At 43.4% G+C, this 23159-nt stretch overlaps 1 protein-coding gene across 1 annotated transcript in view; it reads left to right on the forward strand.

Annotated features, from left to right (window-relative positions):
- GUCY1A2 (guanylate cyclase 1 soluble subunit alpha 2) overlaps positions 1 to 23159 on the forward strand; it is a 197292-nt gene that overhangs the window by 154197 nt on the left and 19936 nt on the right. The window contains exon 7 of the mRNA XM_063127098.1: positions 9408 to 9562. Coding sequence (XP_062983168.1) covers positions 9408 to 9562 — 155 coding nt within the window. The remainder of the gene's footprint in view (positions 1 to 9407; positions 9563 to 23159) is intronic.

Raw genomic sequence — 23159 nt, forward strand, 5'->3', positions numbered from 1 at the left:
TTTGTCATTGCTCTCCTCCCAAGAAGTAAACGTCTTCTGATTTCCTGGCTGCAGTCAGCGTCTGCAGTAATCTTTGCGCCCAGAAATACAAAGTTTGTCACTGCCACCACGTTTTCTCCCTCTATTTGCCAGTTATCAATCAAGCTGGTTGCAATAATCTTGGTTTTTTTGAGGTTTAACTGCAACCCAGCTTTTGCACTTTCTTCTTTCACCTTTGTCATAAGGCTTCTCAGCTCCTCCTCGCTTTCAGCCATCAAAGTGGTGTCATCTGCATATCTGAGATTGTTAATGTTTCTTCCTGCGATTTTAACTCCAGCCTTGGATTCGTCAAGCCCAGCACGTCGCATGATGTGTTCTGCATACAAGTTGAATAGGTAAGGTGAGAGTATACAACCCTGCCGTACTCCTTTCCCAATCTTAAACCAGTCCGTTGTTCCGTGGTCTGTTCTTACCGTTGCTACTTATTCGTTATACAGATTCCTTAGGAGGCAGACAAGATGACTTGGTATCCCCATACCACCAAGAACTTGCCACAGTTTGTTATGATCCACACAGTCAAAGGCTTTAGAATAGTCAATAAAACAGAAATAGATGTTTTTCTGGAACTCCCTGGCTTTCTCCATTATCCAGCGGATATTGGCAATTTGGTCTCTAGTTCCTCTGCCTTTTCTAAACCCATGAATTGCTGGAGTCTACCTTGCAGGATCTTGAGCATTACCTTGCTGGCATGTGAAATAAGTGCCACTGTACGATAGTTGGAACATTCTTTAGTGTTTCCCTTTTTTGGTATGGGGATATAAGTTGATTTTTTCCAGTCTGATGGCCATTCTTGTGTTTTCCAAATTTGCTGGCATATGGCATGCATCACTTTGACAGCATCATCTTGCAATATTTTAAACAGTTCAGCTGGGTTACCGTCGTCTCCTGCTGCCTTGTTATTAGCAATGCTTCTTAAGGCCCATTCAACCTCACTCTTCAGGATGTCTGGCTCTAACTCACTGACCACACTGTCTGAGCTATCCCCGATATTATTATCCTTCCTATACAGATCTTCCGTATATTCTTGCCACCTTTTCTTGATCTCTTCTGTTTCTGTTAGGTCCTTGCCATCTTTGTTTTTGATCATACCCATTTTTGCCTGGAATTTACCTCCGATGTTTCTAATTTTCTGGAAGAGGTCTCTTGTCCTTCCTATTCTATTATCTTCTTCCACTTCCGCACATTGCTTGTTTAAAAATAATTCCTTATCTTTTCTGCCTTTTGCCTTTTGCTTTCCTTCTTTCTTGGGCTACTTCCAGTGTCTCAGCAGACAGCCATCTTGCCTTCTTGGTTTTCTTTTTCTTTGGGACGTTTTTTGTTGCCACCTCTTGGACAATGTTGCGAACTTCTGTCCATAGTTTTTCCAGGACCCTATCTACTAAATCTAGTCCCTTAAATCTATTCTTCACTTCCACTGCATATTCATTAGGAATATTAGTGAGCTCATATCTAACTGATCTGTGGGTCTTCCCTATTCTCTTTAGTTTGATTCTAAATTGTGCAATAAGAAGTTCGTGATCTGAACTACAGTCAGCTCCAGGTCTTGTTTTCACTGTCTGTATAGATATCCGCCACCTTTGGCTGCAAAGGATGTAGTCAATCTGATTTCGGTGTCGGCCACCTGGTGAAGTCCATGTATAAAGCCGTCTTTTAGGTTGTTGGAAGAGAGTGTTTGTTATGCATAGTGAGTTGTCCTGGCAGAATTCTATCAGCCTATGTCCTGCTTCATTTTGTTCTCCTAGACCATGCTTACCTGTAATTCCAGCTGTCATTTGACTGCCCACCTTAGCGTTCCAGTCTCCTGTAACGAAAATAACATCTCTTTTTGGTGTATTATCCAGTAGGTGCTGCAGATCCTCATAGAACTGATCTACTTCTGCTTCTTCAGCATCTGTGGTTGGGGCATATATTTGGATCACTGTGATGTTAAATGGCTTACCCTGAATTCGAATTGCGATCATTCTATCATTTTTTGGATTGTATCCAAGTACTGCTTTAGCCACTTTATTATTAATTATGAAGGCTACTCCATTTCTTCTGTGATCCTCTTGTCCACAGTAGTAGATCTGGTGGTGATCTGATGGTGGAATGGTGGTGATCCATTCCAGTCCATTTCAGTTCATTGACACCCAATATATCAATATTTAATCTTGACATCTCACCAATAACCACATCCAATTTGCCCTGGCTCGTAGATCTTACATTCCAGGTTCCTATGGTGTGTTGATCTTTAGAACATCGGATTCGTCGTTCACCACCAGCACCGTCGGCCGCTATCCGTCCTTTCGGCTTTGAGCTAGCTGCGTCATCACATCTGGGGCTAGTTGAACTTATCCTTTGTTCCTCCCCAGTAGCATTTTGACCATCTTCCGACCTGGGGGTCCTATCTTCCGATGGTATACCGACATATCTCTGGTTGTACTGATCCATTTAGTTTTCATGGCAAGAATACTGGGGTGGGTTGCTATTACCTTCCCCAGGGATGGTATTTAGTCTGACCTCTCTGCCATGACCTTCCCGTCTTGGGTGTCCCTTCACGGTTTAGCTCATGGCATTCTTGAGGTGATCAAGCTCCAGCACCACGACACCCTAACGATCTCCTTTGCTGGATGCAATCCTATTACAGGGTTAAAATAAGAGTCAACCATCAGTCCAGTCAACATCTATATGTTAGGGTGACCATATGAAAAGGAGGACAGGGCTCCTGTATCTTTAACAGTTGCATAGAAAAGGGAATTTCAGCAGGTGTCATTTGTATATATGGAGAACCTGGTGAAATTCCCTCTTTATCACAACAGTTAAAGTGCAGGCGCTTTACTAGAGTGACCAGATTTAAAAGAGGGCAGGGCACCTGCAGCTTTAACTGTATCCATATATACAAATGACACCTGCTGAAATTCCCTTTACAATACAACTGTTAAAGATACAGGAGCCTTGTCCTCCTTTTCATATGGTCACCCTACTATTTGTGGAATGGATTGAGTGCCATCTTGTCCTTTCCTTTGGGCAGCAAAATATCTTTTCTTCAGGCAGCCATGCCAAATTTTTGCTAGAATCTAAAGCAGCATAAAATTTGACTTATTTATTGTTGCAATTTACAGTATATCATGCCTTTCTGACAGTGGTTTTTGAAGTGGCTAACGGTAAAGTACATTTATATATTGCATTAGAGCAATATAATGATATAGCTCTATATTACTTTTTCATTTAAGTACTATTTTTTAATTGTCAGAAAGTGATTTAGAGGCATTTGAAAGACTGAATAAAATAGGTGATAACATTGGCACACACCTTATTTCCAATGGGGTTGGACTCGATGGCCTTATAGGCCCCCTTCAACTCTACTATCCTAATGGCTTTGCTAGACCATGGTTTCGCCCGGGCTGATACTTGGGCTCGCCCCTGTGTGTCCAGATGATGCATGGGGATCCTGTGGTCATGCAGGGATCAACCCTCCCTTGCCCCAGGTTAACGGGCTCCACTTTTGGCCTGGTATTTCCGCAGTCCTGGGCTGAGCCCGGGACCACGAATGGTCTAGCCTGTTCTGCAGCTTTTCCCAGCTACGCGACTTACTTGCGCGTAGCCAGGAGAAGCCACACACAGGGCAGGGGAAGAGATCACGGCTGGGGGGGGCAAGATCGCGGCCTGGGAGGAGATCGGGGGCAGGGGGGACATCGGGGGGAGCGGGGAAACCTTTTAAAAAAACAAAACAAAAAAATACTTACCTTTGGCGTGCCTGTGCACCCAGCCCTTTAAAAATTAAAAAAATGGCGGACGCAACGGGGCTTTCCTTTAGCCCATCGCATCTAACGTGTGGATTAGAGCAACAGCCCGTGCTAGCTGCAGCGCGGGCTCGCCCCTCCACATGCCCAGATTTTAAGGTAGGTCTAGCAAAGCGCTATGATTCTATGTACTGAATTATAATAGATTCACCTGCCTGATAAGCTGCTGCCCACATCAAAACCACACCTCTTAAAAAAGAGAGAATAGTAGTGCTAAGGGCATGTACACCTGTGAAGATTGAATCACTTTTCCATCTGTCTCAAAAAAGCTGGACTTTCTCCAGTAAGAAAAAAGACAAAAACAGGACTGGGAGAAGATAGGAGGATTACAAATGGATGGCAGCATCATATAGACCTTGTTTTAAAATGTGGGTGAACGAGTCATGGCAATTCCACAATGAATCGTCATCTGGAAGCAGCCCAGAAATTAATCAACCATACTCTTTAAAACAGGGGTGCAGAATCTCTTTTAGCCCAAGGACCAGCTTCCATTTCAGAGAAGTTCTCAAGGGCTGCATTGCAGTGGTGGGTGAAGCTAAAGGCAAAGAGCAAAGGGACAGGGACAGATTACTAAAAATACCAGCATATTGTAGCTTAAACCTCTTACTGACAGTAACATCTTGGTTGTGCTTTTTATACTGTATTTTGTATTTGTGCTTTTAACCTGTTGGTTGTTTTATTATGGTTTTAATTTTTGTGAACCGCCCAGAGAGCTTCGGCTATTGGGCGGTATAGAAATGTAATAAATAAAATAAATAAATAAATATAAACTAAGGCTTAGGAGAGGTGTTTCAACCTTTTAGAATTGGGAGATGGGGGTGGATATGCACAAAAAAACTGAAGTCACCAAACCATTGGCAATTATTTATTTATTTATTTATTTATTACATTTTTATACCGCCCAATAGCCGAAGCTCTCTGGGCGGTTCACAAAAATTAAAACCACAATAAAACAACCAACAGGTTAAAAGCACAATTACAAGATACAGTATAAAAAGCACAACCAGGATAAAACCATGCAGCAAAAATGATATAAGATTAAAATACAGAGTTAAAACAGTAAAATTTAAATTTAAGTTAAAATTAAGTGTTAAAATATTGAGAGAACAAAAAGGTCTTCAGCTGGCGACGAAAGCAGTACAGTGTAGGTGCCAGGCGGACCTCTCTGGGGAGCTCATTCCACAAACGGGGTGCCACAGCGGAGAAAGCCCTCCCCCTAGTAGCCACCTGCCTCACTTCCTTTGGCAGGGGCTCACGGAGAAGGGCCCCTGTAGATGATCTTAAGGTCCAGGCAGGTACATACGGGAGGAGGCATTCCTTCAAATAACCTGGCCCCAAACCGTTTAGGGCTTTAAATGTCAATACCAGCACTTTGAATTGGGCCCGGACCTGGACTAGCAGCCAATGAAGCTGGAAAAGGACTGGCGTAATGTGATCTCACCGGCCAGTCCCTGTTAGTAAACGGGCTGCCCTATTTTGTACCAGCTGAAGCTTCCGGACCATTTTCAAAGGCAGCCCCACGTATAACGCATTGCAGTAATCCAAGCGAGAGATTGTCAGAGCATGGATAACTGTAGCTAGGCTATCTCTGTCCAGATAAGGGCGTAGTTGGTATATCAACCTAAGCTGATAAAAAGTGCTCTTTGCCACTGAGTTCACCTGTGCCTCAAGAGACAGTTCTGGATCCAAGAGCACCCCCAAACTACGGACCCGATCCTTTAGGGAGAGTGCAACCCTGTCCAGGACAGGGCAAACATCACATCAAACATCACATTAGAGCAAGGGTGAGAGGCAAAGGAAGGAGTGTGGCCCTCTGGGGACCAATAGAGGTGCAGATTTGGCCCTCAAGCCTGAAGGTTCTGCATCTCAGCTTTAAAAGCAGGGCTAAAAAGAAAGAAGCACAATAATTTCCATTTTGTTTACAGTCTCAAACTAATAATAAAGGCTTATTGCTGAACGCTGGCATCAGATTGGAAATTGAACAGACCTTTTGTACAGAGCTGATTTGATTTAGTTGTCAGATATAACCTAATTTGTTTAGATTCTGATTTGGTTTAAGGCATGTGGCCCCTAGACTGAGTGTGGATGCTGTTAATTTTAATTAGCTAAGAAATGTCTTGCTAAAGGAGATCTGATTCAAGATGCACTAAACATTTCTGTATGCCCTAACTGAGGTAGTGTCCAAATAGCCTCCTACAGAGTGATCTTGAACTGGTGACCTGAAGGAGGGCGAATACCTATTCAGCCATTGTACCACCACCCACCTCTGTCCAAAGAAGGGAATTGCATGGCCACAAAAGCCAAGGATGCCTCTTTGCGCCAAGTAAGTCAGAACAGATCATATCTTATCCTTTGACCACTATAAAATCTTCTGGGTCAGGCTTGCTTTCTGGTCTGACCTACTGGGAAATCTTCTGTTGTTCAATACAGAGGGTATCCCTCCCCATTGTCAAGTAGTACACAGGAGATGTGTCAGGTAAACATCAACTTTCTACACCCCATCTTAACAGTATAGTGGGGGTGGCAAGATTTTTTTTTAAATTATAACACCATTTGTTTTTATTATTAAACACCTAATTCATTTTGTTATTCATCTAGTAAATTCTCACTCATTTACATTCGTTTTTTGGCTGTCTCCTTCCATCCCCCCCTTTTTTAATCCTTTATTTGTTGCTGCCTTAGTGGCAGCAGAGGTAATTTCTGCCGCTGCCTCCCGGCAGTCCCATTTTATTTTCCCAGAATGCCCCTTGCGATGCAATCTTTTGCTTCGACCCCCAACCCCATCCCTCCATTGTCCTGGCAGTTCTCAATTTGAGCATGTCTGGCCTTGACAAGAATACGGTTCTGTTGTAAAGATGACTAAGAATGGATGGTTTGAACCACTTTAGATGTATTGTGTAAATGCAAAGCATTGCAATGTCTTGTTAAGAGAACAGAAAGGCCGAATTACCTGGCCAAAAGGAGGATCAACCAATCGGCCATGCAAACAATCCAAACTATTGTGGCACGAAACAGGTGTGCCTTTGCAAGGGAACTGGCAAAGTAGATTGTTCCAGAGGACACAAGCTAGAGACCCAAATTAAATGGCTGAGGTAGAAGGCAAAAACTGTAGTCTAAGTGAGGAAGATATTTCCCATTTCTGAAGACGGCTTCCTAGGCAAACAAACTCTGGCTGTTGAAGCATATCCAAAATATAATTCCCCTTTATGCTGAAAAAGCTTCTGATGGTGTTCCAATTTTTCAAGTCCAGTGTAATAGGCTTTCATGCCTGACAGTTACAAGAATATGTGTAGGCTGCAGGGTTGCCAGACTGTTGTTTCAACCGAGGCTAGAAGAATCATAGTGAGATGCGTGGTTCCTCTTTGAATGAGTACGATGCGGAAAGCAACAAGCTGGTTCCTCGATTTTGACACTGTTCCCGAGCCTCACAGGTGAGGCGAAAGATTGTCCCACTGGGAATCCAAGGGGCAACATACGTAGGTACTGAAGTGTTTCCAAAATGGCCTCAACCTTTGGGAAAAGCTTCTAGAGCAGGCGTAGCCATCATCTGGGCTCACCACCTTTCAAGTTTAATTGATCAACGTCAGTTATGGCATAATGCAGTCAGACCTGGAAAAGCATTTGTTACGTAATTTCCCTACCCATTTGTTATGTAATTTTCCTGTTACTCCTGTTGCACTATCACATTTATGCAGCCTTGGGAAGCTTTAGCTATTAAAATCAGTAAGCCAGTGTCCGGAAACTGCATATAAAAAAACTCATCAGACCAGAATGATATGTGGCCATTTCAACCCTGGCTGGCTTGAATGTTTGTGAAAATGTTGATTGTTTTCTTTTGATTTGCTGGGTTTGAATCTGTTGGCCAGATGATTTTAAATGCCCTCTTAGGGCACAATCCTATGCATGTTTAGAGAGAAAAAAATCCTGCAATTCCCAACATGCCCCAACCAGTTGGGAGTTGATCGCCTTTTTTCTGTCTAAACATGCATAGGATTGCGCCCTTCAAGCATTCATATATGATACCCTCTCCAGGGATAAGATGCATGCATCCCGTCCCCAAAGCACATGCTCCAGGGGACTTGGGCTAGCATCAGTAAGTTCCCTGCCACCATTCATACAGGTAGATTGAGGAGGCTGAAGGCACTATCCTCATTGATTCATAGAATCATAGAATAGTAGAGTTGGAAGGGGCCTAAAGGCGATTGAGTCCAACCCCCTGCTCAATGCAGGAATCCACCCTAAAGCATCCCTGACAGATGGTTGTCCAGTTATGTACCTAGTTATGTACCTAGGAATCTCATTCCACTGATCTGTTGTTTTTAATTGCTCATGAGGAAATCTCTGCGTGAGGCAGACAAGATACCCTGAAGTTATAAAAACAAAAACCAACCAACCAGTGGGTCGTTTTTTCTTAGATTCTGTCCAGCCACACTGTTCCACACAATTACATCCATTGGTTGATTTTGTATTCTTTGTGAAAGGTAGCAAAATCGGGGATTCTGGGGTTAACCCAATCCAAATGAAACGTCTTTCACTACAATGGAACATTTGTATGCAGAGTGGCATGTGTGTGCGCGCGCACACACATCTGTTTCTGAATTCTTCACCAGTGTAAACCTGTGAAGAGAGATTCCTAAATATTGAAGTATAAATTGACATTGCACTGGATTCTTATCGGTGCCCTGAGTATTACGCTAGCTATGGGCCAAAGGAGACAGTACTTTAAATTCTGTGCCTAGCATCTTTGTCTTTTTTAAATTGTTTACTCTAGGCACAGGGTGGCTCGAGCCAGATGCTAAAAGCCCCCTATGCCCCACGCTAGGGCTTTGATCTAGATTGGATCTCCTGTGTCAGTAAAAATGAAGGGGAAAAACACATGAGCTGCTAGATACGGATTTGAAGTAATGCCTGTTTTGGCCCTAAGAGAAGTAACAGGAGATACTGATTAACAGGTTTTAATGCAGAAAAGGGCAATTGTGCAAAAAAGGGCAACTAAAATCATCAAGGGACTGGAGCATATTTCCTTTGAGGTAAGGTTACAACAGCTGGGATTGTTCAGCTTGGGAGAAAGAGGCTAAGGGTACAGAGGGGTACAAAATTATGCATGGTGTGGAGAATGTGGATAGGGAGACATTTTTCTCCCTCTCCCATAATACTAAAATCTGGGGTCATCCCATAAAGCTGGCTGCTGGGAGATTCAGGACAGATAAAAGGAAGTACTTCTTCACACAGCACGTACAGTAGTTAAACTATGGAATTCACTACCACAAGATGTGGTGATGGCTACCAATTTGGATGGCTTTAAAAGGGGGTGGATAAATTCCAGGTTGAAAAGGCTGTCAATGGCTACTAGTCCTGATGGCTATGTGTTACCTCCAGTATCAGAGGCAGTAAACCTGTATACACTAGTTGCTGGGGAACATGGGCAGGAAGGTGCTGTTGTGCTGTATCCTGCATATGGGTTCCTGGTCAACAGCTGGTTGGCCTCTGCATGAACAGAGTGCTGGACTAGATGGATCCTTGGTCTGATCCAGTGGGGCTCATCTTACATTCTTATGTTCTTATTTTTCCTCTGCTCCTTAACAGATGAGGATAGGAATTCACTCAGGATCTGTCCTGGCTGGAGTTGTTGGTGTAAGAATGCCAAGATATTGTCTCTTTGGCAACAATGTCACCCTAGCAAGTAAGTTTGAGTCGGGGAGCCATCCACGCCGCATCAACGTCAGCCCGACCACATACCAGTAAGTACTCACCAGCTTTTCTTTGCATATTGCTTTGAATACATGTCTTACTCTTTTTAATAAAAAAAATGTTGGTTCATTTCTCAATATATAATCACGATAAAAATACATGAAAGTCATCACATAAGGGATATATCACAAAATCCAAAATGTTGCATATTTCCAGTTCAGGGTTGACTGAAGAATAAGTAAGAAATTTTTCAATCAACTAATCCACCATTATTCATATTTTATAAGTAACCAATAAATTAATGGAAAACGTTTTGTTTTGAACAAGCTTTTAAAACAGCCTTCACCAAAGGGTGCTCTCTGGATGTGTTGGACTACAGCCCTGATCATCCATAACCATTGGATCTGCTGGCTGGGGGGTGATGTGAGTCCATCAACAGATGGAGGGCTCTAGGTTGGGGAAGTCCGCTTTAGAGAGCCTAATTTAATGGGTGAGGTTTCTTTCCATAGTGATCCAATACCATATGTGAAGGTACCAGGTGGATTTTGCAGAATGTTTCGGTGTGAACAAGGACTGAGCATGCTGCATGGACCAAATAAATTATTTGGTCCTTTTGAAGAAGGTGGTATAACGAGTCCAGAAAGATGTTCCAAAACTCTGCATTCCTACTTGATAATTTGTTTAGTGAATTTCTTTATTTCTTGGAGAGTGAGATTCCCCTAAACAGACTGTGTCCTTTGAATGAAATTCTCGTTATTGTGGGAACAAGAATGCCCCTAAACCCACAACACATATTGAAGCTATCCAAGGTGATTCATTGTGTTTCTGTTCACTGCCTCAGTTTCTTTCATAGGCTGCATCAGAAGATGAAACTATTTGATTGAAATACCACCACCACACCAAAAAATGGTTCTGATTGATATAATGACTTAAAATGTGAGCAGCAAAGACCCTGTTTCAAATCTCATACTAGCCATGAACTCATCACATGATCTTAAGCAAGTCAGTATCACTTGGACATATCCCCTTCCACCCCATTTGTAATCTAGGGCTCATCTGCACCAAGCAGGATATTCCATTATGAAAGTGTTATGAAAGTGGTATATAAAAGGCAGGAGCCACACTACTGCTTTGTAGCGGTATTGAAGTGCACTGCAGGATCTACACTATTGCTTTATAGTGGTTCTGAAGTGCACTGACAATTGTTTGGGTCCATTGACACATACCATATACCGCTTTCATACCACTTTCATAGTGTTATATCCTGCTTGGTGTAGAGCTGGCACAGGCCCCAACAGTTGTCAGAGCACTTCGGTACCACTATAAAGCAGTAGTGAAGATCCTGCAGTGCACTTCAGTACTGCTCTAAAGCAGCAGTGTGGCTCCTGCCTTTTATATACCACTTTCATACCGCTTTCAAAGTGGAATATCCTGTTTCGTGTAGATGAGCCCCTAGAGTTGCCCTACCTTGCCAAGTGATTGTAAGGAATACAAAGATAAAGGTTGTCAAGTGCCTTGGGCATGTAAAAAGAGCAATATAATTTCTGAGAATCATTGGTCAAAATGGGACATGGACCATGGAATTGTTAGGGCTTGGCTTCGGGGTACTGGGAATGTGTAGGCACCAAGAGTAGTAGGGACTCATGCCAATGCAACACTTCACACATGTTTTTGTATGTTGCTTTTGCACTTAACTTGAAGTGCTGGAAACAGCCCTCCAAAATGGCAAACCCCATTGATTCTCCCCGACCTAGTAGGGTAATAAAGGTTTCTGGGTCAGTTCTTGTCTTTAAACCCTGATTAGCAAGCATTCCTGACCACATCCATTGACTCGGTGTTGAGGAGCAAGGCCAGTCCAGAAGCACTCACAAAATATGGACTTGATCCTTCAAAGGGAGTGCAAGTCCATCCAGCATCGGCCGTGTCTGCAAGCCCAAATCAGCTCTCTGGTTGACCAAAAGCATTTCTGTCTTGTTTGGATTAATCCTCCTCTTCTTAGCCCATTTCCAGTCCATCATTGCATCCAATCAATGGTTTAAGATGGACGGACACCCACCCACCCAAGCTTCCTGGGCATTAGAAGAAAAGAAAAGAATGGGTATCATTGCATACTGATAATGCCCAACACTAAATCCCCAGACAACATTCCCCAAGAATTTTATGTAAACACTATACATAGTGGAAGACAAGATACAACCCTGCAGAGCCCCCATAAGCCAAGGTCAACAGTGTTGAGCAACAACTTCTAGGACCTACCTACTAAGTAAGACCAGAGCGACATACCAGATGCTATGAGGATTTTTTTTTAAAGCTTATCTTAAAGAGAAGTCATGTTTGGATCCTATACAAAATTCTACCTTTTGGTTAGCCTTTATGCATTCAACATCTTGGTGAGAATCATAGAATCACAGAATAGCAGAGTTGGAAGGGGCCTACAAGGCCATCGAGTCCAACCCCCTGCTCAATGCAGGAATCCACCCTAAAGCATCCCTGACAGATGGTTGTCCAGCTTCCTCTTGAATGCCTCTAGTGTGGGAGAGGCCACAACCTCCCTAGGTAACTGATTCCATTGTCGTACTGCTCTAACAGTCAGGAAGTTTTTCCTGATGCCCAGCTGGAATCTGGCTTCCTTTAACTTGAGCCCATTATTCCGTGTCCTGCACTCTGGGAGGACCATGTACATTGATGGTGCTATATAAATAAATAATAATAATAATCAAGAAGAGATCCTGGCCCTCCTCTGTGTGACAACCTTTTAAGTATTTGAAGAGTGCTATCATGTCTCCCCTCAATCTTCTCTTCTCCAGGCTAAACATGCCCAGTTCTTTCAGTCTCTCTTCATAGGGCTTTGTTTCCAGACCCCTGATCATCCTGGTTGCCCTCCTCTGAACACGCTCCAGCTTGTCTGCGTCCTTCTTGAATTGTGGAGCCCAGAACTGGACTCAATACTCTAGATGAGGCCTAACCAGGGCCGAATAGAGAGGAACCAGTACCTCACGTGATTTGGAAGCTATACTTCTATTAATGCAGCCCAAAATAGCATTTGCCTTTCTTGCAGCCATATCGCACTGTTGGCTCATATTCAGCTTGCGATCTACAACAATTCCAAGATCCTTCTCGTTTGTAGTACGGCATTGCTTTCTCCATTCCCCCCACCCCCACCCCGCTGCAGTAATTTTGGAGCACGTGGCTTTCTCAGGCTTTGGCATTGTTCTCCTGCTTGTATGCTTTCTCCTTTTAACATCACCAAGTATTTGTGTTTATACTTCCCTGTAAGTCTCTTTGTAAATGAAACCTTCTGTACTTTTCTTCACGTAGGCTATGAAGTAACTGATACGCTAGAATATAAAGCAGCTAGAGACTGAAGTTTGTAAAAGTAATTAAAAAAGAGGTGAAAAGGAATGAAGCCCGCTCACTTCAGATAAAATCATGCAACTGGAGAGCAACCACATTTGCTTGAACAAGAGGCAGGCATGTTGAGCAGGATTTTGAAAGCAAAATAGGCAGTGGTGGGTCGTGATGGATGAAGAGCAACGGAGCAGAGACTTAGGAATACAAAGTAGCTTGGGGTACAGTCGGTAGGAAATAGATCCACTTTCCACCTATGCTGTTGTCACAATCCATTGTAGTATCAACAGAAAGATTTGCCGTCATTCCCCTGCTGCAATTCTGACACAGATTGTTTTGTTGTGTGAGTTTTGATATTGTTGCTTTGATGTTCGGTCTGCCCATGTAAATTGCTGTGCTGCAGCAGATCCCTAGAAATTTGAACCTGATTGGATTGTGCATTACAATGTGCAATTAATAATTTGAACTATAGCTGTCGTGCAGTTAAAGAGATCTGACAGAGCAAGCATGTCTACTCAGAAGAAAGCCCCATTGAGTTCAGTGGTACTTGCTCCCACGTAAATGTATAATAGGATTGCAGCGTTAGTCAATTCATCAGAAGCATTTATTTATTTATTTATTTATTACATTTCTATACCGCCCAATAGCCGGAGCTCTCTGGGCGGTTCACAGGGCGCTACCCTGAGATCCTTTGACTGGAGGTTGCAGGGATTGAATCTGGAGCTGTGCGCATATACAAAGCTGTACTCTATGCTACCGAGATATTGTTCCCACCTCCACGTTTTTGGTAATATAGCCCCCTGCCTGCCTCCCACAATAGAGCAAGAACATTTTGACCAGCAAGCAAGATCACCAGCCCACCAAGACAAACAGCTAGCCAAAATGCATTCAGCATTCCTGTATAAAGAACCATTAGTCATGTGGCATTCTCCATCCGGCAGTTCTGTTCTGTTCCACGTTCTGAGGAACTGAAGGTTGAAGCTAATAATCACGGGATGAAGTTTAAAACACTTTTTCTTTCTTTCTTTTTTTTTTTTAAACTTTTGAGAAGTTAGGTATCAGTTTTACTTAAATCTCCCAAACACTGAAAATCTGAACCTGACTTCAGCAATAACTAAGCAGAAGGGGTGTTTTATATCATACAGAGAACAAAGCCCATGTGCGCACACACAAGTGTCTCGTGCCTTAACCGTCTCTAGTTGCCTTTTAGGTCTGTGAAGTTAATGGCAGTTGACATACGATAGCATTAACTCTAAAGAGGAAAACCTTATGTGGATCAGGGGCTGTCGCTCAGTGTGATAGAGCACCTGCTTTGCATGCAGAAGGTCCCAGGTTTGATCCCCAGCGTACGGCTGGAAACATTCCTGCTTGATCTCCTGGAGAGCTGCTGCCAGTCAGTGTCAGCAACCCAGGGGTAGATGGACCAATGGGGTGACCCAGTGTAACACAGCTTCCTTTGTTCAGCCAACCCAAGGCTGACCTATGCGATCACGGCCACATGACCAACAGAAGGACACAATATTTTCTAGTACTTTTTACTGCCTTCATTGCACTATCACTACGTTCAACATCTAAGGTCCTCCTCCAGGTGCCTACTCCGAGAGAGGCTCGGAGAGTGGCAATGAGGTATAGGGCCTTTTCGGTGGTGGCCCCCAGACTGTGGAACGATCTTCCTGACGAGGCTCACCTGGCGCCAATGCTGCTATCTTTCTGGCGGCAGGTTAATTTATTTATTTATTTATTTATTTATCATACTTATACCCCGCTCCTCAGCCAAAAAAAGCTCTCAGAGCGGCTTACACTTAGCAAAAAAGACAGTCCCTGCCCTCAGGCTTACAATCTAATAAAGACATGACACACAAGGAAAAGGAGTCAAGGAGGGAGGGAGGGAGGAGAGAGAAAGAAAGAGAGAGAGAGAGAGAGAGAGAGAGAGAGAGAGTCCAGCAGGAGCAGGCCCCGATGTTACTTCTGCCTGCTCCTGTCCTCTCGGTCCTTCTTCTTCCCCACAGGGCCAAGATGGCAGTTTGCCCTGTGGGGGGGGGGGAAGAGTCCAGCAGGAGCAGGCCCCGATGTTACTTCTGCCTGCTCCTGTCCTCTCGGTCCTTCTTCTTCCCCACAGGGCCAAGATGGCAGTTTGCCCTGTGGAGGGGGGGAAGAGTCCAGCAGGAGCAGGCCCCGATGTTACTTCTGCCTGCTCCTGTCCCCTCGGTCCTTCTTCTTCCCCACAGGGCCAAGATGGCAGTTTGCCCTGTGGGGGGGGGGGGAAGAGTCCAGCAGGAGCAGGTTAAGACTTTCCTCTTCGCCCAGGCATATGGTGGCACATCTTAATCACCCACATTTTTAGTTTTTTAACGGTTTTTAATGCTTTATGTGTGTATGTTTGTGTGTTTTAGAATTTTAAATTTTGTATACTCGTTTTTATCTTAATTTTAGAATTTCTGTAAACCGCCCAGAGAGCCCTGGCTATATATAAATAAATAAATAAATAACTAAAACAAATCATCTGCAATAATGAAATTTGTTTTTAAAACAACGATTGAATGCAGCAAATGAATGTGACATGTGTACGAAAGCTGGCATTCCCTCCCAGAACAACACCTATGTGGTATCACCACTCTCTCATCAAAACCCTTCTCAAAACCCATATTTTCTGGGTGACCCTCGCTTGATCCTGCATTTCCTAACCACGACAGCCCTTTTACCCTGGTTGCCACCACGTTTTTAGTCTTATGTGTTGAAGGGTGAAGGGGATCACACCTGCTAGCCCTACCCCCTATGTCACATGTCCCACCCCTGGTGTCATTCTAGGTGCAGAGATTACAGAGCAAAAACAGTAATCTCAGGACTGCAACCTAGACTCTTAGATGTTAACTGTTTGTGATGGCAGATCTGTTCTCAGCAATCAGATGATGTGCAGCCATCAAATAGCTTCCAGCGCCTGTGTTAAGAGTGCAAATCTCCCTCAGCACCTATTCATAGGAATGGCAAGTCTTAGGATTAGGTTCTTGTGGTAGTTCAGTCTTCTTTGTGGGAGCAGAAAGCTCCTTTCAGACTATAACAAGTGTTCTAATACTTTAGTTAATGTGCACAAGGTAACTCTTCCTGACACAATCACCATGATTTAAGGTCCTGTGCGGGCATTAAAAAAAAATCCTTTGCCAGCAATTACCGTCAACAAAGCCCTTGCTCTTCGAGTGCTTTCCCCCCTGGATCGTACGTGATATGCTCCATTTGTGCAGACAGATCCACTCTGCTGGATTATGACCCCTGGCCCCCGTCAAATTATGTCAGACACGGCCATAGCAACAGGCTATGAACAGGCCATCAGTGTTAGCCACATGTTAGCCAGGGGCCACCAACCTTTTTGGGTCAGTTGGCACATCTGGAATTTTGAGAGAGTGCCATGGTCACTCTCGCAGAAAGCCTGCCTTGCTGGGGGTGGGGGACTCCCCTGCTCATAAAATGGCTGCCAGTCACAAAACAACAATCTTCCAGAAGGCAAACTGATGAGACTAAAATAAAAGTAATTTGCCCAAGAACCTAAGTAGAGAAGGCAGAGGTGGGTTCTGAGCAAAGGGCTTTGCAGCATACCAGCCATCCAGTTAATTTTTGTAAAAAAAGTCTTAGGCCCTTTCTACACCATAGAGGGAGGAAGGGGGGAGGATCTTGTGATAACTTGATTGCAAGATCTTCCCCTTGGTCCACATGCAGGCGTGACATCCGGGAGAAAGGAGGGTGTCACACCCACCTTTTTTTTTTTAAAAAGGAGATGAGCGCATGTGCGCTACAACTAAACATAACTGTGTTTTTAAAAAAGCCCCCACCCTGCTCCTGCTCCCACCCCTGATTCCTCCAGGCCCGGTTCCTTCCCTCTACTGATCCCTGCTACTCGTGGGGAGGAGAGAAAAGGCGGGGATGGGTGGCCACACCTCCCGTGGCATTGGGGCGATCCTGAGACCGCACGAAGAATTGGGTTTTCCCAAGGAGTACCTATCCCTGGGAAAACCCGTTCTCATCCCTCCTTCCTCCCGGGAGTCCCTGTTCGTCATTTGAATGCACAGGGACTCGGCCGTGACCAGCCAGCATTTTCGGGCTGGTGTAGAAACAGCCTTAATGTAATAAAAATCAGGAGGTGCAGGTGTCAAGAGAGGTGTCCTCACTCACCACATTGGAGATGCAATTGAGAAGGACAAAAGGTGCCATCTGGACCACCTCCATACCTCCTGGCAGGTGAATAGCATGGTAGTGCTGAAAACATTGATAACTTTTTGGGGACAGGAGCGGCACGGATGGGCCTTGTTTGTTTTTTCCCCTTACAGCAACCTGTAGCACATAAGGGCTATAGCTCAGGGATAGCATACATGTTTTGCATACAGAAAGTCTCTGGTTCAATCCCGGCATTCCCAGTTACAAAAAGGATCAAGTGGCAGGGTGATGGTCCTGTTGAACCAAGCAGCGGTTTCAAGTGCTCAGATCACAGAAAACAATGCCTGTCATTTGCAGCCCATTGTAGAAGAGAGTTCTTGTTACGCTTGGGTACACTGGAGCACCTAATCTTGAAACGCCTCCTCTTTGCTAATATACGTACAATATGCATGTAATGCTTATGGCTACCTTTGTAAACAACCTATTCCTGTTCATTTCTTTTTTTAAAGAACGGCACAATGTGAGCCACTGCTTTTCTAAACACCCAGCCAGTGAGCTGTGAAACAGAAGTAATTGCTTATTTTAGTGATAATTTCTCTGGTTTCTGAAAATTGTATGAATAATGAATTTGTCTGATGGAAATTGAAGGTGTCTCTCTCTCTCTACAGTACCCATCGTGTACCCTTAATTGCCACGACATTTGAAAAATCTCAATAGCTGACTTTTTTTTTTCTCTGTTTGGGGATGAACAAATGGTTACTTTGATTGTTTGGATTTTATTTGCTTGTTATAAGTAATTGTATCCGGCCTTCTTCCAAGTTGCTCAGAGTGGCATTTTAGCTTCATAACAAGCTTGAGAAGTTGGTTAGGCTGACAGAGTGAACTCGTACACACATCCGTTTCATGCCCCTTCAAGGCTTTCAGATAAACGTGTGACAAGTCTCCTTTGAAAGGGTTGCGTTAGCACCGGGTGACATCAGAGTTCTGTTGGGGCTCTTCTCTGACGACTCATGCTTCGTACAGATTTTATTGTACCAGGCAAAAGCCATGACAAACGGAGTATCACATCAAAAAAATACAAATAATTAGGTTTTGTTTTTTTTAAAAAAAGGAACGTATACTACTGCTATGCTGAAAATTTCAATTCTTCCATTTTTGACATTTCGGGGGACGACGAAAACTCTGGCCAAAAAACTGGAAGAGTTGAGATTTTTGGAGAACTTTCTCCTTGGAGAGGGGGACAAGGTTTCTACAAGGTGGGATAAATTCCTGGAGGAGAAGGCTATCAATGGCTACTAGTCTTGATGGCTATCTGCCACTTCTGTATCAGAGGCAGTAAGCCTATATACACCAGTTGCTGGGGAAGAAGGGTGCTGTTGTATCATGTCCTGTTTTTGGCTTCCCGGTAGACAGCTGTTTGGCCACTGTGTGAACAGAGCGCTGGACTAGTTGGACCCTTGGTCTGAACCAGCATTATGTTCTTTCATGTCTATAATCAGGGCTGGAAACATCATGTTGTATTTCTAAATAGTTTGCTATTTTACCCACCTATGAATCAATCAGGCTGTTGCTGTACAATTTATAGCTGGGCTGTTGAACCTCTTTCAGCCTAAAGGCTGGATTCAGTTTTGGAGGAGCTCTTGGAAACCGCGTTCCAGTGGTGGGTGGCACTGAAGGCAAAATGGTGGGGGGGGGCAAAAATACCTGCATATTTTAACTTAAAGCTCTTACTGCCAGTAACTAAACCTTAGAAGAAGTATTCCAACCTTTTACAACAGAAGAAACCAATGTGGCCCCACAAAAAGCTTAGAGATGACCTAAAAACAAAAAAAGGACACATATAGGGAGTGGAAGGGACGCCAGGCTACAAAAGAAGAGTACAAACAGGTAGCACAGAAGTGCAGGAATGGCATCAGGAAGGCTAAAGCCGAGAATGAGCTGAGGCTAGAGAGGAATGCTAAAAGCAACAAAAAAGCTTTCCTCAGATTCGTGAATAGTAAAAGACAGAGGAAAAAAATGGTGGTTCAGCTACTCAATGAGAATGGCAAATTGATAACAGATGACAAAGGCAGAAGTGCTCAATTCCTACTTTGGCTCAGTCTTCTCCCAAAAGCAGGTCTATGACCCCCATGACAAAAATGAACAACAAGCGGAAGGGGCAGGATTGAAGTTCGAGATAGATAAACAGTCAAGGAACACCTAATTTCTTTGAATGAGTTCAAATCTCCAGGGCCTGATGAACTGCATCTTAGAGTAATAAAGGAGCTGGCAGAAGAACTCTCAGAACCACTGTCTATTATCTTTGCGAAATAATGGAAGACGGGTGAGGTGCCGAACGACTGGAAGAGGGCTAATGTTGCCCCTATCTTCAAAAGGGGCAAAAATGAGGAACCTCAGAATTACAGACCAGTTAATCTGACATCAATCCCTGGGAAAATTTTGGAGCAGAATCTTGACTTCAGCAAAGCTTTTGACAAAGTACCACATGACATTCTGATCAGCAAACTAGCTAAAAGTGGGCTAGATGGAACAACTATTAGGTGGATCCACAGTTGACTACAGAATCGGACTCAAAGAGTGTTAATCAATGATACCTTCTCAAACTGGGGGGAGGTAACGAGTGGGGTACGGCAGGGCCCAGTCCTGGGCCCAGTTTTCTTCAGCATTTTTATTAATGATTTGGATGAGGAGGTGCAGGGAATGCTTATCAAATTTGCAGATGATGCAAAATTGGGTGGAATAACTAATACCTTGGACGACAGAAGCAAACTTCAAAGTGATTTTGAAAGGCTGGAGCGCTGGGCTGAAAACGACAGAATGAAATTTAATAGGGATAAATGCCAAGTTCTACACCTAGGAAAAAGAAACCAAATGCACAGTTACAAGATAGGGGATACTTGGCTCAGCAATACTACAGTGAGAAGGATCTTGGAATTGTTGTAGATCACAAGCTGAATATGAGCCAACAGCTGCAAAAAAAGTGAATGCTATTTTGGGCTGCATTAATAGAGATAATAATCTCTTATTAAGTACACGCGAGGTACTGGTTCCCCTCTATTTGGCACTGGTTAGGCCTCATCTTGAGTATTGCGTTATGTTCTGGGCACCACACTTCAAGAAGGATGCAGACAAGCTGGAGCGTGTTCAGAGGTTGGCAATGAGGGTGATCAGGGGTCTGGAATCAAAGCCCTATGAGGAGAAGGCTGAAAGAACTGGCCATGTTTAGCTTTGAGAAGAGGGGAGACATGATAGCACTCTTCAAGTACTTGAAAGGTTGTCACACAGAGGAGGGCCAGGATCTCTTTTCGATCATCCGGGAGTACAAGTCTCGTGATAATGGGCTCAAGTTATAGGAAGCCAGATTCTGGCTGGAAATCAGGAAAATCTTCCTGACTGTTAGAGGAGTACAACAATGGAACCAGTTAACGAGGTTGTGGGCTTTGCCACACTAGAGGCCTTCAAGAGGCAACTGGACAGCCATCTGTCAGATGTGCTTTAAGGTGGATTCCTGCATTGAGCAGGGGGTTGGACTTGATGGCCTTATAGGCGCCTTCTAACTCTACTCTTCTATGATTCTATGATAATGGGGTGGGGGTGGGGAATGTGCAAATGTCAGGAAACCACCAAATGATTGGGAGAAGAGATGGGGCCTGGGGACGGAGGTGGGGCTATCTGGGCAAGGCCAGAAAGACGGATTGCGTCCCTAGGCGGGCCTAAATGCGTGAATTCTTATTTCCAACCGTATCCACTATTCAAATTGGAAATGTTACATTACGTATAGCCAGGGATGCTTTCTCAGATAAGATGTTGTCTTACAATATGTATCATAAGCAGCCATCAGCTTTCACATGAGAGTCACATTTTAAAATGACCTTTGTAAGCTTGCTGTGTTCATAGTTCGCCTGTGATGGAAGTAAGATTTTAAAAATATAAATATAAAATCTGTTGTTGCTTAGCAACAGTGCTGAACTTTGGGCAGGCCTGCTCCAGTTTACACCTGTCTGGAAAGAAAGTCAAGATGTAAGACAAGAGGATTTGCATTAGTTGTCTTTGAATATCTTCAAAATAAAATGCCCATTTATCTACACAAAAAAAACCTGGTGTCTTATTCCTGTTTTCTGTCAGCCATGGTTTGGTTCTCAGAATCAGTGGGTCAGCTCACAACTCAAAGCCCAACACACTTGTTCTAAAATCTAACAAGGGTTAAAAATAACTTTAAAGGTTAACAATATTTTACGGAGTTGACCTTAACAAAAAATCCAAAATCCCTATTAGGGTAAGAAAAAATAATTGTGTGTGTTAGTGTAATACCTTTATTAGGCCAACTGTACTTAATTTGGATCCATAAATGGAAAAGTTCCTAACCTTTTGGGAGGTGTAACTACATGTTGTAAGAAACATGGAGCTGACACAGAAACGGCAGTCATGTCTTCTCCCTCTGAATCGCTGAATGTCGGCCATTCAAAGGATTCAGGGCAAGTTGTACCGCACCGAGCAGGTGAGGGGAATTTGATATGTGCTAACTGCGTTGATTGCTGTTTTTGGAGGATATTACCTAGGGAGGTTGTGGGCTCTCCCACACTAGAGGCATTCAAGATGCAGCTGGACAGCCATCTGTCAGGTATGCTTTAGGGTGGATTCCTGTATTGTGCAGGGGTTTTATTTATTTATTTATTTAAAATATTTATATCCCGCCCTATATCACTAAGATCTCAGGGCGGCGTACAGATAAAAACATACGGTATAAAACAATAAATATACACAGTTAAAAACAAATTAAACCATGATCCAAGTTAAAACAATATATAATTTAAAAGCAATAGATGCAGTTAAAACAATGTGCCAGTGAGTTTAACCATCAAAGGCTTTGTTAAAAAGCCATGTTTTTACTTGGCGTTGGACTTGATGGCCTTATAGGCCCCTTCCAATTCTACGATTCTATGATTCTCATAACACATAGCTGTTATTTTCACTCTTTTCCATGTTGAGGTTGACACCGCCCATTTTTAATAACATGAACCGACATTTCAACAGGTCGTTTTGCTTCCTTGTTCGTTTCATTGTGCATTTTGCAACATAGAAATAACAGGCTGAGTGAACAGTATGAAGTGAATAGGAAAATACTATTTATCTTTAGTCAATAGTATCTTTATCTCTAGTGGGGTTAAATTAAAAGGAAAAGGAAAATAAATACCACAGACCATTATTACTTGACACCGCCCGTTTTTAATAACATGAACCAACATTTCAACAGGTCATTTTGCTTCCTTGTTCTTTTCATTGTGCATTTTGCAACATAGAAATAACAGGCTGAGAGAACAGTATGAAGTGAATAGGAAAAAACTATCTTTAGTCAATAGTATCTTTATCTCTAGTGGGGTTAAATTAAAAGGAAAAGGAAAATAAATACCACAGACCATTATTACTTTAGCACAATATTAACTTTAACTCTACCTGTTAGGCCTCTTTTTTTTTCTTTTTTTTAAAAAGTTTATACTCTGTTTTCCACAGTAAAAGGCCAACGTCAGCTAATTCTTTTTGCCTCCCTTTGAAATCTTTAACACTCTTTTGTTAATTGTATCAAGTACAAATGTATTGTGTTTACTTATCTAGGAACACTCCCAACATACGTTTGTCTTTTTATCTTTCGGGGATTACAGAGCTCTGTGTCGTAAGAGAAACATTTGTATGTGATCTACTGAAGAATTGCAAAACAGAGTAAGCATAATTATTGCAGGCTGCCAAAGTCAAAAAGAGCCTTTCCCCCCCTAAGGGCTAATTCACACTGCCATGATTTGGTGTGTGGGGGTTTATAATTACTGCTTATGTGGGGATTAAATGTTCATGGGGCTGTGTGCCTTGACTGGGTGGGAGGAGGCTATTGCACCTTGTCCTGCTTTGTTGGTCCCTGGTTGACAGTTGGTTGACCACTGTGTGAACAGAGTGCTGGACTAGATGGACCCTTGGGCCTCATCTACACCAAGCAGGATATTGCACTATGAAAGCGGTATATAAAAGGCAGGAGCCACACTACTGCTTTATAGCGGTACTGAAGTGCACTGGCAGCTGTTGGGGCTAGAGCTGTGCACTGCCTTGGCCTGAGGCCCCTAATCCGAGGCAGGCTGATTCAACCCACCTTGCCTCAGTTCCGAG

The sequence above is a fragment of the Elgaria multicarinata genome, chromosome 5 (assembly GCF_023053635.1).
Source record: "Elgaria multicarinata webbii isolate HBS135686 ecotype San Diego chromosome 5, rElgMul1.1.pri, whole genome shotgun sequence".
Classification (NCBI taxonomy): Eukaryota; Metazoa; Chordata; class Lepidosauria; order Squamata; family Anguidae; genus Elgaria; species Elgaria multicarinata.